This window comes from Camelus bactrianus, chromosome 27 (assembly GCF_048773025.1).
Source record: "Camelus bactrianus isolate YW-2024 breed Bactrian camel chromosome 27, ASM4877302v1, whole genome shotgun sequence".
In the NCBI taxonomy this organism is placed as follows: Eukaryota; Metazoa; Chordata; class Mammalia; order Artiodactyla; family Camelidae; genus Camelus; species Camelus bactrianus.
The window spans coordinates 25,929,234-25,953,187 of record NC_133565.1 but is presented as its reverse complement, the minus strand read 5'-3'; the positions used below and the strand labels follow the sequence as shown (position 1 = coordinate 25,953,187).

General features: G+C 47.5%; 1 protein-coding gene, 1 long non-coding RNA gene and 1 other non-coding gene across 22 annotated transcripts in view; 2 read left to right on the top strand and 1 right to left on the bottom strand.

Annotated features, from left to right (window-relative positions):
• The window catches only part of LOC105069065 (uncharacterized), a 47,261-nt gene extending 36,513 nt beyond the window's left edge, over positions 1–10,748 (bottom strand). For 8 of the 20 annotated variants that reach the window (XR_012502587.1, XR_835291.3, XR_012502585.1 and 5 more), the window contains exons 1-3: positions 9,688–9,881; positions 5,146–5,296; positions 2,933–3,165 (exon numbers count right to left, since the gene is read on the bottom strand). This is a non-coding gene — a long non-coding RNA (uncharacterized LOC105069065). Of the gene's footprint in view, positions 1–2,932; positions 3,166–5,145; positions 5,297–9,687; positions 9,884–9,978; positions 10,038–10,083; positions 10,221–10,595 lie in introns of those variants that run through there. The other 12 variants (XR_012502579.1, XR_012502583.1, XR_012502586.1 and 9 more) reach the window with 8 other exon arrangements.
• On the top strand, positions 1,426–1,574 carry LOC123616934 (small nucleolar RNA SNORA57). Its single transcript, XR_006725029.1, has one exon. It is a non-coding gene; the product is annotated as a small nucleolar RNA SNORA57 (small nucleolar RNA).
• On the top strand, positions 10,149–22,339 carry ARPIN (actin related protein 2/3 complex inhibitor). The gene is made up of 6 exons (XM_010955074.3): positions 10,149–10,281; positions 11,638–11,713; positions 14,499–14,631; positions 17,595–17,801; positions 18,206–18,369; positions 19,218–22,339. The coding sequence occupies exons 1-6, from the start codon at positions 10,190–10,192 to the stop codon at positions 19,224–19,226; spliced, it is 681 nt and encodes a 226-aa protein (XP_010953376.1). The 5' UTR covers positions 10,149–10,189; the 3' UTR covers positions 19,227–22,339.
• Positions 22,340–23,954: the final 1,615 nt, after the last annotated feature.

Genomic DNA, 23,954 nt, shown 5'->3' with positions numbered 1-23,954 from the left:
TCTGGAATTCCTCCAAATCATCCATAGAGGTTGGAATCAACTTCTTTCAAAATCCTGTTAATGTTGACATTTTGTCCTCTTCCCAAGAGTCATGAATATTCTTAACAGCATCTAGAATGGTGAATCCTTCCCAGAAGGTTTTCTACTTACTTTATCCTGATCCATCAGAGAAATCACCGTCTATGGCAGTCACAGCGTTGTGAAATATATTTCTTAAATAACAAAACTTGAAAGTCAAATTACTCCTCGATCTATGGGTTACAGAATGGATGTTGTGTTAGCAGGCATGATCTTTGTACATCTCCATCAGAGCTCTTGGGTGACCAGATGCATTGTCAATGAGCAGTAATATTTTGAAAAGAATCTTTTCTTTCTTTCTTTCTTTCTTTTTCCTGAGCAACAGTGGGCTTAAAATATTCAATAAACCATGTTGGAAACACATGTGCTGTCATCCAAGCTTTCTGTTCCATTTATAACACTGGCAGAGTAGATTTAGCATGATTCTTAAGTGCCCCACAACTTCTAGAATGGTAAATGAGCACTGGCTTCAACTTAAAGTCACTAGCTGCACTAGCCCTAGCAAGAGAGTCAGCCTGTTCTTTGAAGCTTGACGCCAAGCACTGACTTCTCCTCTCCAGCTATGGAAGTCCTAGATGGCATCTTCTTCCAATAGAAGGCTGTTACATCTACATTAAACCCCTGTTGTTTAGTGTAGCCACTTTCATTAATTCATTTAATTACTTTTGCTCGATCTTCTGGACAACTTGCTGCAGCTGTACTTTGATGTCATGGAGATGGCTTCTTTCCTTAAACCTCTGGAACCAACCTCTGCTAGCTTCACACTTTTCTTCTGCAGCTTCCTCACCTCTCAGCCTTCATAAAATTGAAGCGAGTAGGGCCTTTCACTGGATTAGGTTTTGGCTTAAGGGAATGTTGTGACTGGTTTAATTTTCTATCCAGACAACTCAAACTTTCTCCATGTCAGCAGTAAGGCTGTTTCCCTTTCTTATCATTCAAGTGTTTACAGGAGTAGCACTTTTAATTTCCTTCAAGAGTTTTTCGCTTGCATTCACAACTTGGCTGACTGTGTGGTGCAAGAGGTCCAGCTTTCAGCCTGTCTCAGTTTTCCACATGCCCTCCTCACTGAGCTTAATTATTTCTAGTGGTTGATGTAAAGTGAGAGACATGGGACTCCTCCTTTCACTTGAACACTTAGAGGCCATTGGAGGGTTATTAATTGGCTTAATTTTAATACTGTGTGTCTCAGGGAATATGGAGGCCTGAGGAGAGGGAGAGAAATGGGCCAACAGACATTAGTTGAGCTGTTCCCATTGTCATAACATTTATTGAGTTCACTGTCATCTGGGTGAGGTTTGTGGCACCCCCAAACAGTGACAATAGTAACATCAAAGATCACAGATCAACCCTCCTTTTCTTGGTGGGGATTGGGCATATGGTCCTGGTCCCTGTAATGTATAGAGGTAGAGAGAAAGGGCTCTTGTCCCCTTGGCATCATGTCTTTGGCACTAGCAGCTTCTAGTCTGCTGGTTCTATCCTTAAGTACTAGGACATGAGGGGGAAAAAAAAAAAAAAGGAAAAACGGAGGAAAAAAACCAAGAGAGGGAAGAAAAATCACAGATCATCATAACAAATATAGTACTAGTGGGAAAGTTTAAAATATTGTGAGAATTACCAAAATGTGACACAGAGACACGAAGTGAGCAAATGCTATTGGAAAAAAGGTGTCGATAGACTTGCTCAATGCAGGGTGGCCACAAACCTTCAACTTTAAAAAAAAATGCAGTTAAGTGAAGAGCAATAAAAATGAAGTATGTCTGTACTCTAGGTACTTCATATAAGTGGAATCATATAACATTTGTCCTTCTGTGTTTGGCTTATTTCACTTAGCAAGTGTCTTCAAGGTTCATCTATGTTGTAGCGTTTACCAGTATTTCCTTCCTCTTTAAGGCTGAATAATATTCTACTGTATGTAAAAACCACATTTTGTTTATTCATTCATCCACTGATGGACATCTGGGTTGTTTACACCTTTAGGCTGTTGTGAATAATGCTGCTCTGAACATGGGTGTGTAAATCTCTTTTTGAGATCCTGCTTTCAGTTCTTCTGGGTAAACACCCAGAAGTGGAACTGCTGGATCATACAGTAATTCTATTTTCAATTTTTTGAGGGACTTTCATACTGTTTCCCCCAGCGTCTGCACCATTTTACATTCCCACCAGCAATGCACAAGGGCTCCAATTTCTCTTCATTCTTTGCCAACACTTGTTAATTCTGTTTCTGCTTTTGTTTTCCATATAACAGTCATCTTCATAGGTGTGAAATGAGTTTGTCATTGCCCCGCCTTTGTCAGTCTTTCCTTGCTCTGGGCCCTACTTGAAACTGGCAATCTTCTGAGTTCCCCAGCAAACAGATCGCAGCAGTATTTCCAAGGGTGTTGCATGCTGACTCCAATACCTAAGAGGCCCTCCAAGCACTGTGCTCTTTCTCCTGTGCAAGCTGCAACAGTTTCCCTTTTACTTTAATAGAAATGTCTCGGAGTATCCAAGAGTACTAAATAAAAATTTCACCAATGCGGCAGACTTTTACATTTTTGTGGGCTTTATCTCTCACTCTTTGTCACATATGTGTCTTTTCTTTGTCACATATGTGTCTTACTAGGGCATTTAGGGTACTTGCCAATTTTTGCTCACCAGGTCCAATTAGGATGATGTCATCAATATAGTGGACTAACCTAATGTTCTGTAGGATAAGATGGCTGAGGTCCCTGTGATGTGTTTTGTGACAAAGAGCAAGAGAGATGTCATAGCCCAAGAGAAAAATTGTGACTGTGTACTGCTGTCCTTCCCACATAAAAGCAAGCATATTTTTATTTTTTCAACCAATGAGGATCAGGAAGAATGCATTCATTACCTCTACAGCAGCAAACAAAGTACCAGAGGCTGTGCTGAGCTGCTCAGAGTAGACACCACACCCGGCAGGATAACTGAGAGGAGGGTATGCCACGTGGGTCCTCCAGAAGCCCACGGTGAGATGGGATTAGGAGTGCAAGAGGTTTGTTGTGAGGTAACACCGGTGACAACTCAAAAGAAGAGGAAGCAGGACTGGGCAGGCAGAGCTTTCAGACCACAATGCAGATCTAACACCTGTGAACAGAAAGTAGGGGAGGAAGCAGGATGGGGCAGGGAGAGCCTCAGAGACTGAAGTTGATCTTACAAAGTCCACGCCAGCCCAACAGGAGTTTCAGAGCAAAAATCAGCTTCGACAAGGTTGAACAAAAGGCTAAATTGAACAAAGATATGATGGAAGCCAGCACCCTTGCACCCTCTAAGTGTCTAAGAGTGGCACTAGTCTCTGCAGTTCCTCCCAGGATGTGGTATTACTTCTGAGTTACTCTATTGTCTAGGAGATGAGGAGGCAGTTTCACAGGCTTTTGCTGGTTCTTCCCATCCCTGGTCCTCAGGGGCATGGCCCCTGGTCCCCAGGTCAGAAAACCAACATAAGGTTACTGTTAGCTTCCAAGTAAATCTTTTCAAAATATTAATGTGGAAACTAGGGGAATTAGCACAGGGTCATTCCACAGTCCCACTGAATGGACAGAAAGATTGAGTTGGGTCAAAAGTCCATTTACTGCCTGACTTCCATCAGCCCATTCTGATAGGATTGCCATGATGGTTTCAGGTCCTTTGGTATTAGCTTCAGCAGAGACCCCATTACGGGTATCCATTATTCAACTCTATTCAACAGGTTTAAAGAACTGTTAAAGAACTGGATATCCCCTTATCCCAATGCATAGCTATTCAGTCAGTGGCCACAGATCCCTTTGCAGGACTGGCAGACTATTTATATATATACTTGTGGTGGTGCTTTGGGTATAATAAGAAAAATACTTAGTTTTTGTCCTGGTTCTTGGCACAAAGCTCCTAAAAACCTGGGAATTCCCTGAATGATAAGGGTGATAGGAGAATCATTTGTTCTCATGAGGTGAGTCTTAGTGCCCCTGAATAGCTTCAGGATAGGGGCTGGTCTCCAGAAAGACCAGGGCTTAATTAGAAACTTGGGACTTTTAGCCCCAGCTCCCAAACTCCAGGGAGGGGAGAAGGACTGGAGATTGAGTTAATCACCAATGGCCAGTGATTACATCAATCATGCCAATATAATGAAAGCTCCATAAAAACCCCTAAATGGTGGCGTTTGGAGAGCTTCCAGATTGATGAACACATCCATATGCTGGGAGGGTGGGACACCCCAACTCTAAAGGGAAAGAAGTGCTTGTGCTTGGGATCATTCCAGATCTTGCCCTGTGAGCCTCTTTATCTGGCTGTTCATTTGTATCCTTTATATTAACTGTAATAGTAAGTATAGCATTTTGCTGAGTTCTATGAGTCATTCTAGCAATTTAGTGAACCTGAGAGGAGGGGTTGTGGGGACCCCCGAACTTTGTAGCTAAGTCAGGGAGAACTGTAGGTAACTTGGGGATCTGAAACTTGAGACTGGTGTCTGAAGTAGGACACAGATCTTAAACGTGGAGTTTGATACCAACTCCAGGTAGCTAATGTCTGATTTAAATTGGATTGTAAGACACTTGGTGGGTCTCAGAGAACTGGAGAAATGGTTGGTGTGATAAAAGACCTCTTATTGTTCCTCAAGGGGACTTGGCTCCCCCTTCAGTGAACTCTGAAAACTGACTCAGGTTTGGGTATTGACAAGGGACCATAATTATCCATAACACTGGATGACATCAGCCTTTAACTCACTAACTCTAAATAAATAAATAAATTTCCTTTTATTTGGGAGTCTAATTCCAGGGTCGAACTACTTATTTACTCTCATTAACCTCAGAGGGCATCTCAAGATACCAGTGGCCCTCTGCTTGCTTGCTCACTGCCTCTGCACCTAGTCAGATGGTGGGTTCTCAGGTCTTACATAGTAAATCCCTTCTAACATTGCCCTCTCTCTTGGAGTCTTGTAGTGTGTGTCAAGGAAGTTCTGGCATCTCCACATACTATTAAGACCAGCTCCAGGGAACCTTGCTAGAATATTGAAGGCCACATCACAGGTGAATGCCCCATGTCAATAAATTCTCTCCAATCCAGCTTTATGCTCCATCCCCCCTAGTCATTCACCTCAGATCCAGTGCCACATGGCTTCCCTTCACTCCAGATGGCACATGTTGACCAGGTCCTGTGATTCCTTGGGTGGGTAAGCTGATCCTCTGGGAGGAGGGACTGTAACTTCCTGCTCAGGTTGTGGTGAGTCCCGATTCTGACTGTGGGCCTGGAGGCAATGAGGGGTGAAAGAGGCAGATCTTAAGAAAAGCAAATGACATCTTGCAAGGCACCTGCTTCCAGTGAGGTCTTTGCACTGTCTCCAGATTAGGGGAGAGGCTGCTCCTGGCCAGGAGAATTCAGGGGAATTTGGGGGTTCAAGGTGTTCATGCTCATGCACCCACTGTCCCCACCCCAGAGACCCATGCTTTTCCTAGCAGGGCTCTGAATTTGACAGATCTAACACAGCTGCACAGTCAGCCTCCTCTGGCAGCACAGTCCCCCTTACAATCAGCTGCAGACCCTGACTTTCAAAAGTTTGCCCTGAAGCTGCAGGAGATAAGAGTCTCCTTAAAAACTGCCATTAAGCTCCCCATGGCTTTTACACATCTCAAGTTGGCTGTTAGCTACTCTAAGCCTATCATTTTCTTTTTGCAGGTTTCTTATGCTGTTCATAAAAGCCAGCCTACTCTACATTTCTTATAATTATCATTGCCCCCCTACAATCAAATGCTACCTTCCATTTTCCAGCTCAGTTTCACCTTCCACCTGCACCTCATCCCAATTAAGCACAGAAGAAAACTTTAGTATTTTGGATGCCCCATCATGCTAAGCGTTATCGCCACCCACTTGCCACTAGCCATACTGTCCCTACTGCCAGTCAGAACAACAGGTAATCCAATTTCACAATCCTATCCTGAATGTCTTCTTTTAAGGTGGTGCAGTGTAGCCTTGAGGTGAGGTGTTGGGGATTGTCTCTGCATAAAGTCAGCTGGAGCCCAAGCAGCTTGGCTAGGACAGGATAGGTCAAAGGCACTGGCGGCCAAGAGGCTCCGATGTGGCATTAAAAGATGTCAGATACAAAGGCACATCATAGATTTTCTTTCCACACTAGGTTTACTCCATTTGCATTTATTGATGTAATGTGATGGATAGATTTAGTTCTCATTCTGGCATCTTGTTTTATGTTCTGCTTTCCCTCTTGAGTGCTTCCTTTGTTTTGCATCTTTTGCTCTGTGGTGTGCATGTGTTTTCTTCAGGCTATTTCACTGCATTGGCAGCAATTTAGCACACGATTTCTTCTGGAACCACCAGACTTTGTCAGGACGAGATGTGTCAGATATGCTAAGATGTGATCTTACGCATAAAAGCTAAGAGTCCACATGCACAAGCACTCCTGGTTTGTTTTACTGGTTACGTATTTGTGCCCGACAGAAATTCTGATGAATTCCATTTTGCTTTTCCATTACATGCACAGCTTTAGTGAGGACACTCCTAAAAGTGCTTCCGTTTCAGGTTAATGAGGACCAAATCTTCTGCTTACAACTTTCCCTGTTTGATAAGTGAAGGAATTTTCTACACATCAGCTTCTGGCTCCTTAGTTTCCCACCTTGTCCCTCCTATCCTCCCCACACCATCTGAGTGCCAGGCACTGCAGGGCACATTTCTACTGTGATGTGACCCCCGTGCTCTGCTCCTCTATGTCACACACTTTGTGCCCTACATCAGATGAGTCATCACAGAGGGTGGTAGGGCTCTCCTACACCAGGCTGGCTGGCAAAAACCGAATTATAAGTAGGAAGGACTATAGACCACATAAATCTATTCTGTAAAACCCAAACTATACGTATCTCATGTCAGCTTCCCCCCACTCAGATTCACTCCAACATCATCTGACATGAAGCAAAGGACAATTAGGGCAAGAAGAGATAGTGGTCTTAACTGACTGAACCAAAACTGCGTTACCTATGAAAATTTTACGAAAGCATATGCCCATGTGAACACACTGTTAGGGCCCTTCAACCCTGTCCTTAAAAGGGACCATGGAACTGATGGGTCCAAAGCTTAAACTGTCTCCATGTTGCACCTTATGGTTTATAATTTAGTATAGAGACATCATTAACCCACAAATAGGTGTAAGAAAGTCCAACAAAGTTGTTTTTTTCCCCCAAATGATTGATGCTTTTTAGGAAATACCAAAATTTTCAAAAGAAAAAATGTTCTTGTTCTTTTTTGTTCCCTGTCTTGCTGATGCCTGGTCTGCCTATTGTGCTGATGGGGTGAGGTGAGAGCCCAATAAGCAGAAGATCACTCTTATAAGAAAGGATTCAGAGCAGTGCTGTCTGATAGAACTTTCTGCAATGATGGAAATGTTCTGTTTCGGCACTGTCCAACATGGTAGCCACTGGCCACATGTTGCTAGCCATTGAGCCCTTGAAACGGCACTAGTGAGACTGAAGAATAGACTTTTAAATTTTATTTAGGTTTAATTAAAATGTGAATTTAAATAGCCATATCAGGCTGGTAGCTGCCATAAAAGGCAGGGAAGATCTGGAGCCATTTGAGCGGGAAGAAGACAAAGAAAGGGGAAGGAGGAGGTGGCGTGCCAGCCTTGTGGCTGTGACCAGCCTGGGGAGTTTTTTGGTTTGTTTGGGCTTTTTTTAACCATTTTATTGAGGTATGATTGACACACAAAAAGCTGAACATACTTAAGATATACAACTTGATGGATTTGGAGGTAAGTACATACCAGTGAAGCCATTGCTACAGTCTATGCTATAAACATAGTTTATCATCTCCAAAAGTTTCCCCAAGTCTTCTTTCTTTTGTGTCTGTGTGTAAGAACACTTAACATAAGATCTACCCTCTTAGTAAATGTTTAAGTATATAATACAATACTGTTAACTATAGGCACTCTGCTATACAGTAGATCTCTAGGTCTTATTCATCTTGTAAACCTGAAACTGTGCCCTGTGACTACTATCTCTCCATTTTCCCTCCCCCCAACCCCTGGCAACCAGCATTCCACTATCTGCTTCTATAAGCTTTACTAGTTTCGATTCTTCATGTAAATGAAATCACGCAGTATTTGTCTCTCTGCGTCTGGCTTCTTTCACTTTCAGGTTCACCCATGTTGTTGCAAATGACAAGGTTTCCTTCTTTTTTAAGCCTGAATAATATTCCGTTGTATACATATACCACATTTTCTTTTTCCATTCATCCATTGACAGACATTTAGGTTGCGCCCATGTCTTGGCTACTGTGAATAATGCTGCAAGGAACATGGGGGTGCACATATCCCTTTGATATCCTGATTTCAAATCCCTCGGATATATACCCAGAAGTGAGAGTGCTGGATCATTTGGTAGTCTTATTTTTAATTTCTTGAGAAAATCCCATGGTGTTTTCCATAGTGGCTGCACCCATTTACATTCCCGTCCATGCTGTACAAGGGTTCCCCTTTCTCAATATCTTTGCTAAAACATCGTTTTTTTTTTGACAATAGTCATTACAGTTGTGACATGATATCTCATTGTGGTTTTGGTTTGCATTTCCCTGATGATTAGTGATGCTTAGCAGCTTTTCAGATACCTGTTGGCCATGTTTATGTCTCCTTTGGTGAAATATCTATTCAGTTCCTTTGCCTATTTTTTGATTGTAGTGTTTTGTTGTTGTTGTTGTTGTTGTTTGTTTTTTCTATTGAGTTATGAGAGTTTCTTCTATCAGCCTGGGGAGTTTTGAAAAGACAGAGCCAAAGGGCAGTTCTGCCCAGAGGGGCTTCCCACTAAGGCTTTTCTATGTCCCTCTTTCTCAGAAGTTAGGGAGCAGCCAGGTAGGACAGACAGATAGGTGTGGGGCTGACTAATCCATTAGGCACAATGCCTAAGACATCAGAAAATATTTTAGCTTTTTTTTAAATTAGAAGGGAAAAAAGGCCAAAGAAAATGTCATAATATATATTAATATATTCATCTTTATGTCAACCCAGTCATAAAATATAATCTAAAAACATTTTTATGGGGGAGGGAGGGAGCCCTTGAAAACAAAAATGACTAAACCCCACAAAAGTCAGAATGTGTGGGAGGAGGGGGGCTTCTTCAGCTCATCTTGGGCTCCCAGGTATCTACCTGGCCACCTCCCCTTTGAAGGCTGCCCCAGAGGCCACACCTGACTTCACTAATGGGCTCCGTCTGCCCCAGGACTTGGCACAAATAAGTCAAATAGGAGAACCAAGGCTCTCCAACCATCCCGGGGTCAGAACAGACCCCTGCACCCAGGCTTGGAAAATGCGTCCCTATAATGTTACATACTTGGGCAAAGGACAGTAGGGAGCTGGGGAGGGGTCCAAGAACTGTGCGAATGCTCCGTTCTAGAGTGAGTTTATTAAGTCTTTACAACCCCTCTGATACTGACCCCGTTTTACAGAGGAGGAGGCACGGGCTCAGAAGGGTTGAGGAACTTGTCCAAACTCACACAGCTGGGATAACTTTGGTAGGCTGTTGATCTGACACCCAAGCCCAGGCTCCTTCGTTACAGACTCCTGGAACCCTTCCCTCAGCCACTGTGCGACCAAGCGCGGGGGTGGGGTGGGGGGTGCATAAAGAGCAGCTCTGTACTTACCACCCGGCCGTCTCTGAAGGCTGTTCCCTTTTTTGCATTCTTGCTCTGGAAACCCATCCTTCAGAGCTGATCCTATAGGCTCTCTGGGCCTTAATTTCCCCTTTGTGCGTGTGTGGGGCATGGGTCTTCCTCTAGTAACAAGGAAAGGGGAGCGAAATAGAAGGGCGTGGCTCCCCACCCCACGCCCACCCCACGCCCATCCCACGCCCACCCCACGCCCATCCCACGCCCATCCCACGCCCATCCCACGCCCCGGGCTAAGGCCCCAGCCGGGTCTTCCCGGAAGCCCACCTCCCACCTCCCACCTCGCGCACGGTCTCGCGGGAAGGAATGAGGCTCGGCCCCTTTAAATTCCGCCCGGGAACGCCCGGATCCCGGGCCGCGCCTGTCCCAGACCTGCTGCTGGGAATTGTGGTCCTCCCTGCGCTTCCCCCTGCGGTGCCCCCAACCCCGAGTGCCTGCTCCTTGCGCCGGGTCTCCAGGGCGCTCGGCGGCGGGGATAATGAGCCGCATCTACCAGGACAGCGTCCTCCGGAACAAGGCGGTGCAGAGCGCGCGGCTGCCCAGGGCCTGGGACCCCGCTGCCCACCAGGGGTAGGCTCCGCCCTCGTCTCCCCAGCGACTCCGGGGCTCGGCCTCTGTCGGCTCCCGAGGCTCAGCTTTGAAGCTGGGCTCCCTGATTGCGGAGGGTAGTGGGCCACTGGGGTTGGGTGCAGGTGGGAGGAAAGACGGGGCTCTCCAAAGGCCTCCCGGGCCTCCGGTCCACTCCTCCCATTGCTCCCCTTCGCCCCATAGCTGGAGCTCGCTCCCTAAGACACAGATCCGCGTAAAACTCCCCTCTTTTTCCCGTAACCTCGGGAGAGGGTCCAGTCATGACTCCAAAACAGGGCTCAAAAGGCGTTGCTTACTTCACGCCAACCTTTGTCTCTACCCAACCCCGGTGACTATAAACTCCACCACTTGCCACGCTGCCGTGCCTTCAGGCCTCTGCGCAGGCTGCACTCCCGCTCCAGAAGGGACAATGTCGTGCTGTGACCCAAACAGCGGGTGGGTGTTGGCTTGGCCAGGGCTAGGGGAGGGCAAGGCCTGCCTAGAGGCGTGTGTTGGATTCGGAGGGCCAGGCCCTGCCATCACTGACATGGCGGTTATGACAACTAATGGACCATTCCGTTTGCAATTACAATGCCAAAGAATTAAGGGGGTAAGAGGGTAAGGGGGGTGGATAGGGGCAAACAAGGTACAGGGAGTTTTCAATTTTCATCCCCATCCCTTCAGCTGTCCCCACCCCTCTCCTATTTCCATGGTTCCAAAAAAGGAAGTCACCAGGTTCTGCTATGAAAACTAGAATTGGGAAGCAGGAGTCCAGTTCCTCTCAATGAGAGACTTCCGAGTCTGGCTTTCTCCACTTCTGAAGTGGATATGAAAGAGAACAGGAATATGAAACTGTTTTAAAGCAGGTGAAGAGATACTTTATAGCAGCTTAGGGAACCCCCCACCCCCAATTTGGTTAAATAAAAAAGTAAAATCCTTTATATTTAGTAAATGCTTAATAGTTTACAAAGCACCTTAACATACATGATCTTACGTCATCATCATAGAGTGAAGTGGCTGTTACGCTCCCATTTTGTAGGTAAGACTGACGCTCTGGTTATAGTAGTCCCTGCAGGAGGGGCCATAGCTTGGTCTTGCAGCCTGACAATGTTCCTTCCTACTCCTTGGACGGTACCCCAGCCTTTGGGGGCCTCAGAGGAGTGGAGGCCCCGTGTGGAAGCACAGATAAAGGGGCTGCTCCGTATTTGTCAGGTGCCCAGTGAATCAGGGGCCAGGTGAACGGGAGACACACCTGGGACTTGGTTCTGTTCCAGTGCAGGCTCTGACCTGGGCCGCACTTGTGATTCTTTCCTGAGGACTGACAGCACTAGTTGATCCCTCGTTCTCTCTCATCTCCAGGGGAAATGGTGTCCTACTGGAGGGAGAACTGGTCGATGTATCTCGGCACAGCATCTTGGATGCCAATGGCAGGAAGGTGAGGATGTTTACTTAGAGCACCTACCAAGGCATCTCTCTCTGCTTGGCTCTGCCAGTGCCAAGACTTGGGGTCCAGCTCTTTCCCTGAAGGGCTCACAGGGCGAATGGGTGGGTTGGGAGATTAGCAGCCAAAAGGGGCCATAAGTGGAAGAGATCAGTTAGGATCATGTTGGGCAGCAAACAGATGGGAGGGCCAGCATTCCTGCTGAGAAGACAGATCAGGCCCTAAACCCAAGGGGTGTGTTTGTGGCCCGTACTGGGAGGGCTGAAAGCAGGGAGGAGGGAAGTGAGTGGTTCGGGACTCAGGATGCGGTGCTGTGTGGGCTGGAAGTCCCTCTGAAGAGGTCCTGTCACCTTCTGATGGGACAGATTTAGAGTGCTGGGAGGCTTGCTGGGTGGGCAGGATGAGTGGCTCTTTATTGTGGGGCTGAGGGCCCAGCTCCTGTCCTCTGGTCTGGTGGTCCCCATTGCCCCGGGGCCTGATGGACAAGGTCAGAGCAGGTTATCAGCCTATGTGGCTTCAGGGTCAGCAGTGACCTTCCCCAGCCTATGTGGCTGGGACATCAGGTGCACTTTGAATTTTTTGGAATTGAATTACTTTAAATGTACTGGTGGAGTTTGCTGTCAGAAGGTGCCTTGAATTGACTCCATTTGCAGAGTGGTGAATATTTTAAAAGGCACTCATTAGTCTTTTGACATCACCATGTGTGACAGGATGTTTTAGAATATTGGGTTTTTATAAAGCAGGTCACCAATGAGGACCTGGATCTCCACGTGTGTACAGGTGCAGGAACATTGGGGTGTGAGAAGGGTTGCTGTGTTCTGGGCCTTTGTTTCCAGGCTGAGTGTGAAATCTGCGCTGCTGACACCACCCAGGGTTTCAGTTCCCATGTCCATCCCTTTCTGTTCCTTCTCTCTCAGCCTCCTGGGGTCATCACCATGTGGCTTTATCACCACCCATCTCAGGGGTCCATGGACACACCTGGCATTCACTATCCTGGACTCGCCAGTGTTTCTTTCTTGAGTACTAGTTCTGCATTTCCACCTCCATTTCAAAAAGCTCCCCCACCAGATGTGCTGACCACCGTATCTCCTAGATCTCTAGAACTGAGCTTATCAAACCCCCTCTCAGAGGCCTGGGACTACACAGAACTGGTTTCTCTCCTGCATATCAGGTAACAGCCTCCCCTCCAGGCTCCGCACTAGTTTCATGCTAAGAGGTACTTTGCTGCATCCTCCCCTCCTTAGCACGCAGGTCAGCAGGGTGGGCGCACCAACCTGGAGCCCCCAGCCAGCCTGCCCAGGAGAGCCCAGCAGTAGCCCCCGCTGATGCGGGACTAGCCTGTCTTGTCTGTCCTCAACAGCAGGCTGTTCTCGTAGCCCCTCTCCAAACTTGCCTCCTCTGAGTTCCTCTTTCCTAATGATAGTGCAGTAACCCCCTACCCCACCCCTTTGCCCTCTCCAGCCACAAGCTTGCAAACCTCCATTGTGTCCCTCCACCCCTTCCGCAGGTGAGTAATCCTAGTCCTGTTGGCCTCCTACCTTGACCATCTTCCCGTCCCCTCCCTTCGTCTTTCCATGTCCACTCACCTCCCAGGGGCCTTCGGGAACTCAGCCTGTCCCCATCAAACCTCGCACTCGCCCTCGCCCTCCTGCCTTCTGGCTGTCCCCAGCACTCACTCCTGCCCTGCTGCTGACCTGTCTCCTGAAAGGCATCTCTCAGATCTCGCTGCTGTTCTAAAACCTGTCAGGATTCCTTCTAGTCTACCACGTAAAATCCAAACTCCAAATGCCAGCTCAAGGCCGGTCTTAAATGATCCCATTTACATCCCCAGCCTGGACTCCCACGAGGCCTGGAGGGGTCTTGCATTGCTCTAACATACACATGGAACCTTGTCTTTTATTTTACATTCCTGCCCAGGCTTTTAATAATCTTCCTTCATCCTTATTCCCACAGTTGCAGGTTTCTTCACCCTTTGAGACCTCACCTTTCCTGTTTCTCCCAGAAGGTGGTTTCCTTTTCTTTAATCTGTGGGAGCATTTCGGCCGCCTGTTTGATTAGGATAGCTGGCAGCAGCATTTACAGCACACTTCATACTTTACGCTGTGTTTGTCCCTTTGTCATCTCTCTTCCTCTCCCCCTTTTTTTATTTTTTGCATGCTTTTTTATTGAAGTATAGTCAGTTTACAATGTTGTGTCAATTTCTGGTGTACAGCATAATGTCTCAGTCATCCTTTGTTATTTCTTGAACCCTTACAACATGCCTGAAAGTAGACATCACGTTGTTTCCAGGCAACAGGGGAAACTGAGGCTAGGAGTGATTTGCTCCAGGACCCACATCCGTTGGAAGAGGCACAGTGGCTGTCCTCACTCACAACTCCATTTCAGTGTCCTTTCCATGGCATTCTGGATGCTTCCACTCCTGCTTTATGGTATTTGGAGTCCTTGGTGCTTGGGTTACAGTTTCCTGTATATTCTTTCTGTCTCTGATTGTGTGGAGGCCTTGGGAGCAGGCTCCGAGCCTGCCCTCTCTCGCCCATCTAGCGTGGTTCATCGTGGGTGGCAAGTGCTCTACTAAACACATGAATGAATGCATGAATGAATGAGTGAATATTGGGAGTGGGCACCTCTGGCCAGTTTGAGTATCTTTTGGAGCTGAGGTAGGATTCTAGGGTAGAGAGAGAGGTGGGGGAGGGCTGCAGCTGGAGCCCCGTGGGGAGTATGTGTATTGGAGGGTGAAGGGAAGGCAGCAGCCCCTCACTCTCTCTCTGCCCGGCCCCAGGAGCGCTACTATGTGCTGTATGTCCGGCCTAGTTGCATCCATCGCCGGAAGTTCGACCCCAAAGGAAATGAAATCGAACCCAACTTCAGTGCCACCAGGAAGGTGAACACAGGCTTCCTCATGTCATCCTACAGTAGGTACCCTCCGCCCTTCCTCCCTCAGGGCCCTCCTACACTGTGGCCTTCCTTTTCTTCAGGGTTTCTTGGCCCCTAGAAAGTGTCTTCTTAGCATGGGTGGCCTTAAAGCTCATGACTGGCCGAGGGTCCCCCACACACTCAGAAGATCTGCAGTGCCTCACCTCAGTCTTGAGGGCTGGGTTGCCTTCCCACTCCTGCTGTCTCCTGCAGTCTGGCAGACCCATCCATGAACCTACCTTTATGCGGAGCCCAGGCCTGGCTCCCATTGACCTTCATTTTCCTGCCAAAATTCTCATTTCGTTGTTGGGCCCTCTGTAGTCTCATTCCTCTTCCCAGTTTTGGCTGTAGAAGGACCTCCTTGCTGCCTGTCGTGCATGAGAAGTTTTTGAATCTGACTGGGAATATCCATCCCTCTATCATTTTATCCATTCTTGTTTTCAGTTGCTCATTAGTTATCTGAACATTTAAGGAGCATCTACCACATGCTAGATCCTAAACTACACACTGAGGGTCCAGGGACAAACAAGACTCAGACTTGTACTCGAGATGTTCTCAGTCTGGTAGAGGAGATGGACAGGCCATGACTGGAGCCTGAGGAGGGACTCTGAGTCCAGGCAGGCATGGTTGGGGGAGGTTCCCTGGAGGAGGGAACGCCAGTACTGAATCCTGAAAGACAAGTAGGAATCAGCCAGGTGCCAGGGCTTGGAAGGGTGTTTCAGGGAGGGGGCGGGTACCAAAGGCATTCTGGGAACTGAGTGCTCCGGATGCAGGTGAAGAGAAGCCATGCAGGGAGGGTGCTCAATCGAGGCTGCAGGGGTGCTCAGCAGTGGGTGCTTTTAAGCAGGTGAGTGATGTGATTAGATTTGTTTTTAGAAATTCCTGGGGAGGTGAAGAGACTGGAGACCAGGAGGCTGTTAGGAGGCTGTGATGGCAAGGGAGGGAGATAAGAGGGCCAGGATTAAGAACCGGTCAGCAAGGATGCAGAGACTGGGTAGACTCAAGATAGAGGAAGGACCATGGCTTCAGGGTTTGGATATGGGGAGAATGAAGAGGGGGTTGGGATGACCCCCGGCTTTGGGCTCGGGTGCTAGGTTTGAAGGGTGGAGTGCAAGAGGAGCAGGTCTGGGGAGAAAAGTTCTGTTTGGGACACATGCCATTAGCTACATGGTGGCACTTCCGGGGAGAGGTAGATGTCCAATGGGGACTTGGCGATACAGTTCTGGACCCCAGGAAGAGGGCTGGCTGGCAGCACACGTTACGGAGTCATCACACATGGGTGGTATTGAAGCTGTGCCAGTGGACGAAGTTCCCTGGGAGGTCATCCTGGGCACAGCAACAATGGGGGAGGGACAGAGAACGAGTCTTGTGAGGAGCAGGGGAAGAAACACTGGAGGGGTCTGAGCAGGATGGGGAGGGTATGTGTCTCTGAAGCCCAGCGAAGCCCAGGGGGACAGGAGTGAGGAGGTAGCAATGGGATCAGGTGCTGCCCAGGGCCCAGTGAGGTCGGAATTGGTAGCATCCAGTGGGCTTCACCCAGTGGCTCTGGTGGGTGAGGCAGGGTCTGGGGTAGTGGGTGTCCAAGCCAGAATGCAGGAAGGTGTTAAGGAAAGATCTGGGAGAGGAGGAGAGGCAGGTCCCGGAGGTGGGCGGGGTTGGGACCTGGGGCCCAGATGAACTGGCCTGAGGCAGGAGGGGGACACCTTGTCCTTTGAGACCAGAGGGAAGGAGGAAGGGTTTCTTTTGGTTATAGGTAACTTGATGGCTAGGTGGTGGCAGGGAGGTGAGTGGTCCCACCTCTGGCTTCTGTTACCTTGTGAAGCAGGCAGTGAGGTGGTTTATCGGGGGACACTGGGCAGTGTGAGGAGGAGCTGAGGAGATGGAGCAGTCTGAAAGTCCTCTGTGTGAGCTAGGTGTCTGGGGAATCCCAGAAGGCATCCCTGACGGAGCGGCAGAGGTTTTACACCGTGAGCAGGTGTGGTCCGGTCTTTGTGGCTGGCAGCCATCTGGTTATGCCTGTGGACAGCTGCAGGGTCACCACACTCCCAGCCCTGCGAGGCCTCACTTCTTAGTTTGGGACTGGGACCCGCGCCCCACCCCTAACCCGGGATTAGTAGGTTTGGGAGTTTCAGGGTAGGCAGGTGAGACGCAGTTAGAATCCTTCCTGAGCCTCTGCACTCTGCCTGGGCTGGGACGAGCAGGCCAGTAGAGAGTTTGGGGACCACCAGAGTTTGCTGCTGGTTCCAGCAGACCCCACCCCAGCCAGGGAAACCCTGAGAGCAGGAAGAGGGCCCTGCCTGGTCACTGGCGTCTCCGTGGAAAGGCAGAGTTGTGAGAAAGGCTTGAATCCTGCCTCTTCCATTGACTAGCCATGTAACCCTGGGCAAATTACATAACCTCTCTAAGCCTTGGTTTTCTCATCTGTGCAAAGGGAATAATAATAACATTAACACTTGGGGTGGGTATATAGCTCAGTAGTGGAGCACATGCTTAGCATGCATGAGGGCCTCGATTCACTCCCCAGTACCTCCACTAAAAAAAGCCAAAGAACCCACCCCCCCGAAAAAGCCACTAACACTTGCTGAGGGTTTGCTGTGCATCAGGCCTGGTGCTAAGTCCTCTACGTGCATTAGAAATTTCTTTTTACATCTCATGTCAGTCCTATCAGGTAGGTACTGCTTTTATCCCTATTTGTCAGGCACAGGGAAAGGTTAAGTGACTTGCCTGAGGTCACATAGCATATAAGCCGATTTGTACCAGGCAGCCTGGCTCCAGAACTTGTGCCCATAACTCCTCTGCCATGAGATCCTGGTGAGTACTGGCAGGATAGATATTCAGAGCCCTTCCTGCATGTGGCTGTGAGCACGTAAAACTCTTAGCCCTCACCTGGCTCCTAAAAGGCCCTCCCAAAGTGCTTGCAATATTATAGTGGTCATAACCCTCTTGTGCTGTGTGCTTGCAGAGGTGGAAGCCAAGGGGGACACCGATAGACTCACGCCCGAGGCGCTGAAGGGGCTGGTGAATAAGCCAGAGCTGCTTGCGCTGACAGAGAGCCTCACCCCCGACCAGACAGTGGCGTTCTGGATGCCCGAGTCAGAGATGGAGGCGATGGAGCTCGAGCTGGGGGCTGGGGTGCGGCTGAAAACTCGGGGCGATGGCCCCTTCCTGGGTGAGCAGTGCAGCCCTCACTGTGATCTGATGCTCCTTATGGCCTGTGGGGGCTCCTGGCCTCCTGTCCAAGGCTCCCCACTCTTGCATAGATCTCATGGAGCCGGCCAGGTCTGGCCTCCTTGGGGACATGACCCCTTGAGATTTATTCCTAAGTCCCAGGACAAGTGCCCTAGGGCTAGTAGCCTGGACAGTCTGGATCTTGGGGTGCTACCCAATCCCCTGGTTCCTGTAGGTGGCCTTTCCTATCTAGTGCTTGGGGGTCCCACCCAGGGCCTCCCTAAGCACACCCAGGCTGCAGAGAGCAATGGCTTAACCCAGGCCGAGGGGACTCAGCAGAATAGGCCAGCTCCCACTGTTTCCACCGCAGGGAGAGAGGCCATTCATCTTCTTCCCTTCTTTCAGATTCATTAGCCAAACTTGAGGCTGGAACAGTGACCAAGTGTAATTTCACTGGCGATGGAAAGACAGGGGCGTCCTGGACAGACAACATCATGGCCCAAAAGTCTTCAGAAGGGGCTGTGGTGGAGACCCGAGAGCAGGGGGACGGCGCAGAAGACGAGGAGTGGGTAAGTCAGGGGAGGCGACTGTGGACTTGGCATTGGTGTGGTTTATCTCTTGGCAGGAATTTTATATGTACGTTGGGCAAAGAGACAGCAGCATAAACTTTACTTCCTAGTGGAATTCCTGAAAGTGTTAGCATCAGGAAAATTCTTTCAAGGTATGAAGGATGACAATCTGGGACCTTTCTTTCTGGTGAGTCTGAACTGTGCTAACCAACAAGAGAGCCCCAAAGATTTATGAAAGCAGGAAACGAAAGAATGGAGTGCAGAGGGGAACCAAGGAGACTTAATGCCATTAAGGCTCCAAACATTTCCACTTCTAGTGAATACATTAGCCGTGTTGGGGCAACTGAGCAGCTGAATGAGCAGTTTTCTTTTCCCCCTTTGTTCTGGGCTCCCTGCCCAGAGTGGCTGGAAAATGGCTGACTTGGTCCTTAATAGTTTTTTTGGCCCCGAGGTCAGCCTCCTAGTTGATCCCCAGCCTATTCACAGTTGATTTGATTTTTTGAGGTATATTTCACCTGAAGATTTGAATTGTTGTCAAAAGGTCCCAAACTGAACGTTTAAAACAGTGTCAGAAAAATGGGCTGTTTATCTAGGTGATGAAGATGAAGACGCTTGCCAGAGAAAGCAGGGGCAGGTGGAGTAGAGGGTCTGGATTCCCTTTTGTCTTAATAGAGTAAGTCTTGGACTGAAAAACAATTGGAGTTGCCAGGCCGGCTCTCTGGGCCAACTCTGAGATGAGGCCAAGGCAGGCCCCACTGGTACCACTCAATTGATGACTTGTTTGTTTGTCTGATGACTTACAGAAGACTCTTATGAAATGTGCTTTATTCACGTCTCTTTACCCCCAGGATGACTGAGGAGATGGAGTGCCTCCGGGGCCCACCAGCACTGTTGAGCATTTCTTCCATCAACTTTTACTCCGGAGCTCGAAGGAGAAGTCCACCAAGCCTTACCTGGTTCTTCCCCAAGGCCGCCATGGAGTACCCTTTGAACCAGCTCTACTAAAATCAAATCCAAGACCCCAACGTTAGCAGTGGGACCCGATGCTGTGGCTCATGGAGGGTCCTTCCTGGGATGTGAGTCTAGTCTTCCCAGACATTTTCATGATGGCCCTCGCCCTGAGTGGTAGCCTTGTTTCTGGAAGCAGCAGGGCAGTCAGAGGGCCTGGGCTTGGTCTTGGTGCAGAATTGGGGGAAATCCCTCATCTGCAAGCAGAGTAGCTCAGAGGAGAAGTTAGCAGGGCCTCCTTCCTCTGCCCTTGGTGTATTTCCTGCTTTCCTTCCACACCTGCTCCCCCTGCCCCACCCGGCAGCACTCTGTGTTGTAGTCTCTGCTCTCTTGCTCAGATCTCCATGTCCCCTCTGCCCTTTTCAGCCCACAGAGCTGCCAGTTCTTTATTACTCCTCTGATTCTCTACCACCTTGGGGGCTCCTGTCTCCTGACCTCCTTTGGCTGCTTTCCTGGGGATGCTCTTCTCAAGGAGGCCGAGGGCATTCACAGGTGTGGCTGGCTGGTCCCCATCTCTGACTCACTCTGCCAGAACACCGTTTTTTCTTGTTCTTTTGTACCTTGAGAACTTTTTATGAATGAGTGAATCTTCAGGAGAGGATTCTTCTACACTGACGGGGTTATTATCAAATGTAAACAGCTTTCCAGCTGAGCAACCTCCCTATAAGACAAAAGCCATATCTTTTTGGCCATGAACATTGCCTTGCTGGGTTGTGTGCCTGCACCCAGATCTATGAAGAGATCTGGAGTTGAAATCTACATGTCCTAAGAATGGGTAGGGACTTGGTGGGATGTGGCTCTTGCTTGCCTCAGAGGAAAGAGTGGGTGGTGGTAAACTAACAATATTATTGAGTCCCTTAATGTGTCAAACACAGCACTAGATGCTTTCTGTCATAATAACTATAGCCACTGACTGTTGAGTGCTTCTGGGTGCTAGTACTTGTGCCAAGCACTTGCTGTATCTTACTTAATTGTCACAACAATCCCAAGAGGCACATGTGATTATTATCTCCATTTTTTTCATATGGTTCACATGGTTTTCATGGTTGAGGTCCCAGCATTGATTGTCATGGTTCAAACTTTCATTTGCCTTCCTGCATGTTTGAGCCTGGGCTCAAAAATATGGCTGTGAGGCTCAGGATTAACACTTCCTTTAGGCCACCTGCAGTCACAGGTCACTACACTGCTCTTGGGTCTCTTCTGTTCTTGCTGCCCTTTTCACAGTTCACATCCTTGTGATCTCTCACCTCGGCTATTGTAGAAGCAGCCTCCTTGGTGTCCTGTGTCCGAATGGGGCTGGCTCACTCTTGCGCACACTGGGACCTCAACGATGGCAGTGGTCAGGGGAGGGGTTAAACAGGAAGAGGACTGGGGACCCTGACTGGAGGAGAGGCACCCAGTGAGGGCATCCTGCTGCCCAAAGCACTGTGGCCAAAGGGTTTGGCAAGCTCATAAGGGCAGGCCACTCTTCTAAACAAGGAAGCCCAGGGTGTCAGTAGGGAAAGCCCTAGGTAACAACTGGGCTTGATGTCTCGGATGGGTGGGGATGAGCTCCTGGAAGGAAAAGGCCATCGTGGCTGGAGCTCAGAGAATGGTGGGAGTGGAAGTGTATATGAGATGAGGCTGGAGGTCGGGTGTGGCACCTTCAGCATGTTAAGTATTTGGGGACTTTATCCTTAATACCTTGGGAGCCAGTGATCCTAGGGAGGGCAGTAAGATCTGACTTGATTATTTCAAAGATCACTTGACTACAGAGAAACTGAAGTTAATGAGCCCAACTAGGAGACTGCTGCAGTTGAGGGGTAGAGCCTAAAGCGGTTTGATCTATAGCAGTGGCAGTGGGGATGGAAAGAAATCTAGAGACAGGCAGAGAAGAGGCCCTGCAAAGCCATGGAGTTGGGGGAGTGGCCTAATCTGGAATATGCAATTTCTAGACATTGTCATTGCAATATTATACCAACACATAAAATTTGATAATCCTTTTCCAGTTAATGATATATAACCACTTTCTACATTGCTAGTCTTCATACTATTGTTTTTAATACTGACTACCTTAATAACTGTCATTTTTCCAAAATAGGGGTAATTAATTGATCCCTATTTGGAGTTGTGTCAAAACCTTTGTAAATTATAGTTTCCTCAGTCTCACCTGCCACACACACACACAAACGCACATGCACACGCTATATTTTGGAGGTTATTTCTTTAGGGATGGATTCCCAGGAGTCGGATTACTGGGAACCTAGGAATTTTTTGTAAAGGTCTTGTTATATTGCTAAATTGCTTTCCAAAAGGTTTGTTCTAAATTATAATCTCACCAGCAATGTAGGAGAGGACCATTTTCATGCTACCCTTGCCAGACATGGGTATGGTAATATTTTTAAAAATGGTATTTGGTAAGGTGAAAATAATACTTTATAATTTTAATTTTAAAGTTAATACTTTCATTTTAATTAGCCCATTCCCCCATTACTAGCAAGCTTAAACATTTTTTTTTTTCATGTTCATTTCCTAGGCTTATTTCCTCATTTGTTACTTGGTCCCTTTCCCCATTTATTACTGAGGGGGAAGGTCTTTTTGGTGTATCAGTTATTTTTATTTTAAGTATAACCATTTGCCATATTTTTAAAAACTTTTCCATTTAAAAAATTGATTTACAAACATAAAATCTTTATATAGATAAGTCTGTTGAATTTTTGTGATTTTTACTGCTTCTAAACTTCGTAATATATAGTCTTCTCAGATGTTAGATGCTCACTATGATTTTCTTGTATTCATTATCTGGTTTTATGTTTAACTCTGATCCACTCTGCCTTTAATTTGTGAGAGGGTATGAAGTGAGATAACTAAATTGCTTATTTTCAGATTGCTAACCAGTTATCACAATATATTGAATTCCTTCCTACTGTCAGGGTACGATGTCTTCTACATCACATATTAAAGTAATTTTATATTTAAATTATCCGTTACGTTTCAGTAAGTCTCCCTGTAATGACAATTTGAATTAGGTCTCACTCATTATTCTTCTGTTTTGAATTTTTTTTTTGGTATTCCTCCTCAACATTTGAAACATTTTGTAAGGTTTCAGTGCCTATTTATTGCCTTTGCATTCTTTTAAGTGAAAAACTCTGGCTACAAGAGTAATACATTTTATTTTAGAAAATTTAAAAAAGGAAAAAATAATTTCACCACCATTTAAAAACAATCACTTATGTAGTACTCAATTATATACCATGCACTGCTTCGAGTACTTACAAATATTGACTCCTCTTGTGCTATAACAACTGTCTGAAGTAAGTAGAATCATTTTTTTTCAAGTAGAAAAAAACCCCAGTTTTATAGTAAATGAAACGTATTATGTTTGTTTTACAAATGATGATACTTGCCCAAGGTGCCCAGGTGGTCAACAGAGCCAGGGTTTTAATTAGGGCATTGTGGTTGCAGAGGCCTGTGCTGTACACGACAATGCTGCCATTCCATCAAACACAATTATTATTCATATTTTGGTGTATATACTTACAATCTTTTACAAAGTTGGATGTCCCTGTACATACTTTGTGTAATCTTTTCACTTACAGATATGCCATGAACATTTCCCTATACCGTAAATCTTTCACAATGTGATTTTTTAAAAACAAATCTTTAATATTTCTCATATGCATGTGGATCAGTGCATTTAACCGATTTCTTATTTTGGAATAATTAGTTTGCTTCCCATTTTCCCCTGTAATAACACTGCTAAGGTGTACGTTCTTGTGGCTAAATCTTTTCACACGTCCACAATCACTTTACTATAAATTCTAAGACTGGAAATGCTGAGCCTAATGTTCTATATATTTTAAGGACTTTTAATACATGTTGTCAACAGCCCTCTGGGTAGGTGATTCTAATTTGCAGCTCTATCGCAGCATAGGGACGTGCTGCACCTCACCCCGAGTAAGTCATTAAAAGGAAATACAAAAACGTTACCAATTTGGAATCGCTGGTACCTTTTAAATGGAATTGCATTAAAGATCCCCTAATTCCACCATTCGCTATCATGGACAAAAAGCTGTTTTGCCCACGAGGCATCTATGAGATTCACTGCAGCATCGTATGTACATAATACTGAAAAATTAAAAAATGACCCTATCGTTCCCCGGAGAATGGCTAAATTAGCTGGCATCTCCACACCGCGGAACATTCTGCAGAGTTAAGGGGAAGGCAGGGCTGTATGTATTAACGCAGACGATGAGAAAGGGAGGCTCCTGCGGCGTCTTCACCTGGGAGCTGCTGATGGGAATTCTGCTTCTGGGTCTGCTTTTCCGACGTGCTCGGCTTTGCGTCAGGCCCCGGATTCTGCTGCAATCAGTCGGTCTGAGCGAAGGGCACAGAGCCTCGGGTTCCCGTCCTGCCCAGGCCCTGACTGGACAACCGACTCTGGCCGAGATGACTGCCCTCCCCAGCTCAGTGTCCGTACCAGCCCACCCCCGGCGAACGCGCCGCGCACCTTGCAGCCTCCTCCAAGGCGTGCCGGGAAGCCGGACTCTTCCTGGTCGGGGCTCTGGGCGCCAGGACAAGTTTCCGGGGGCCACTCT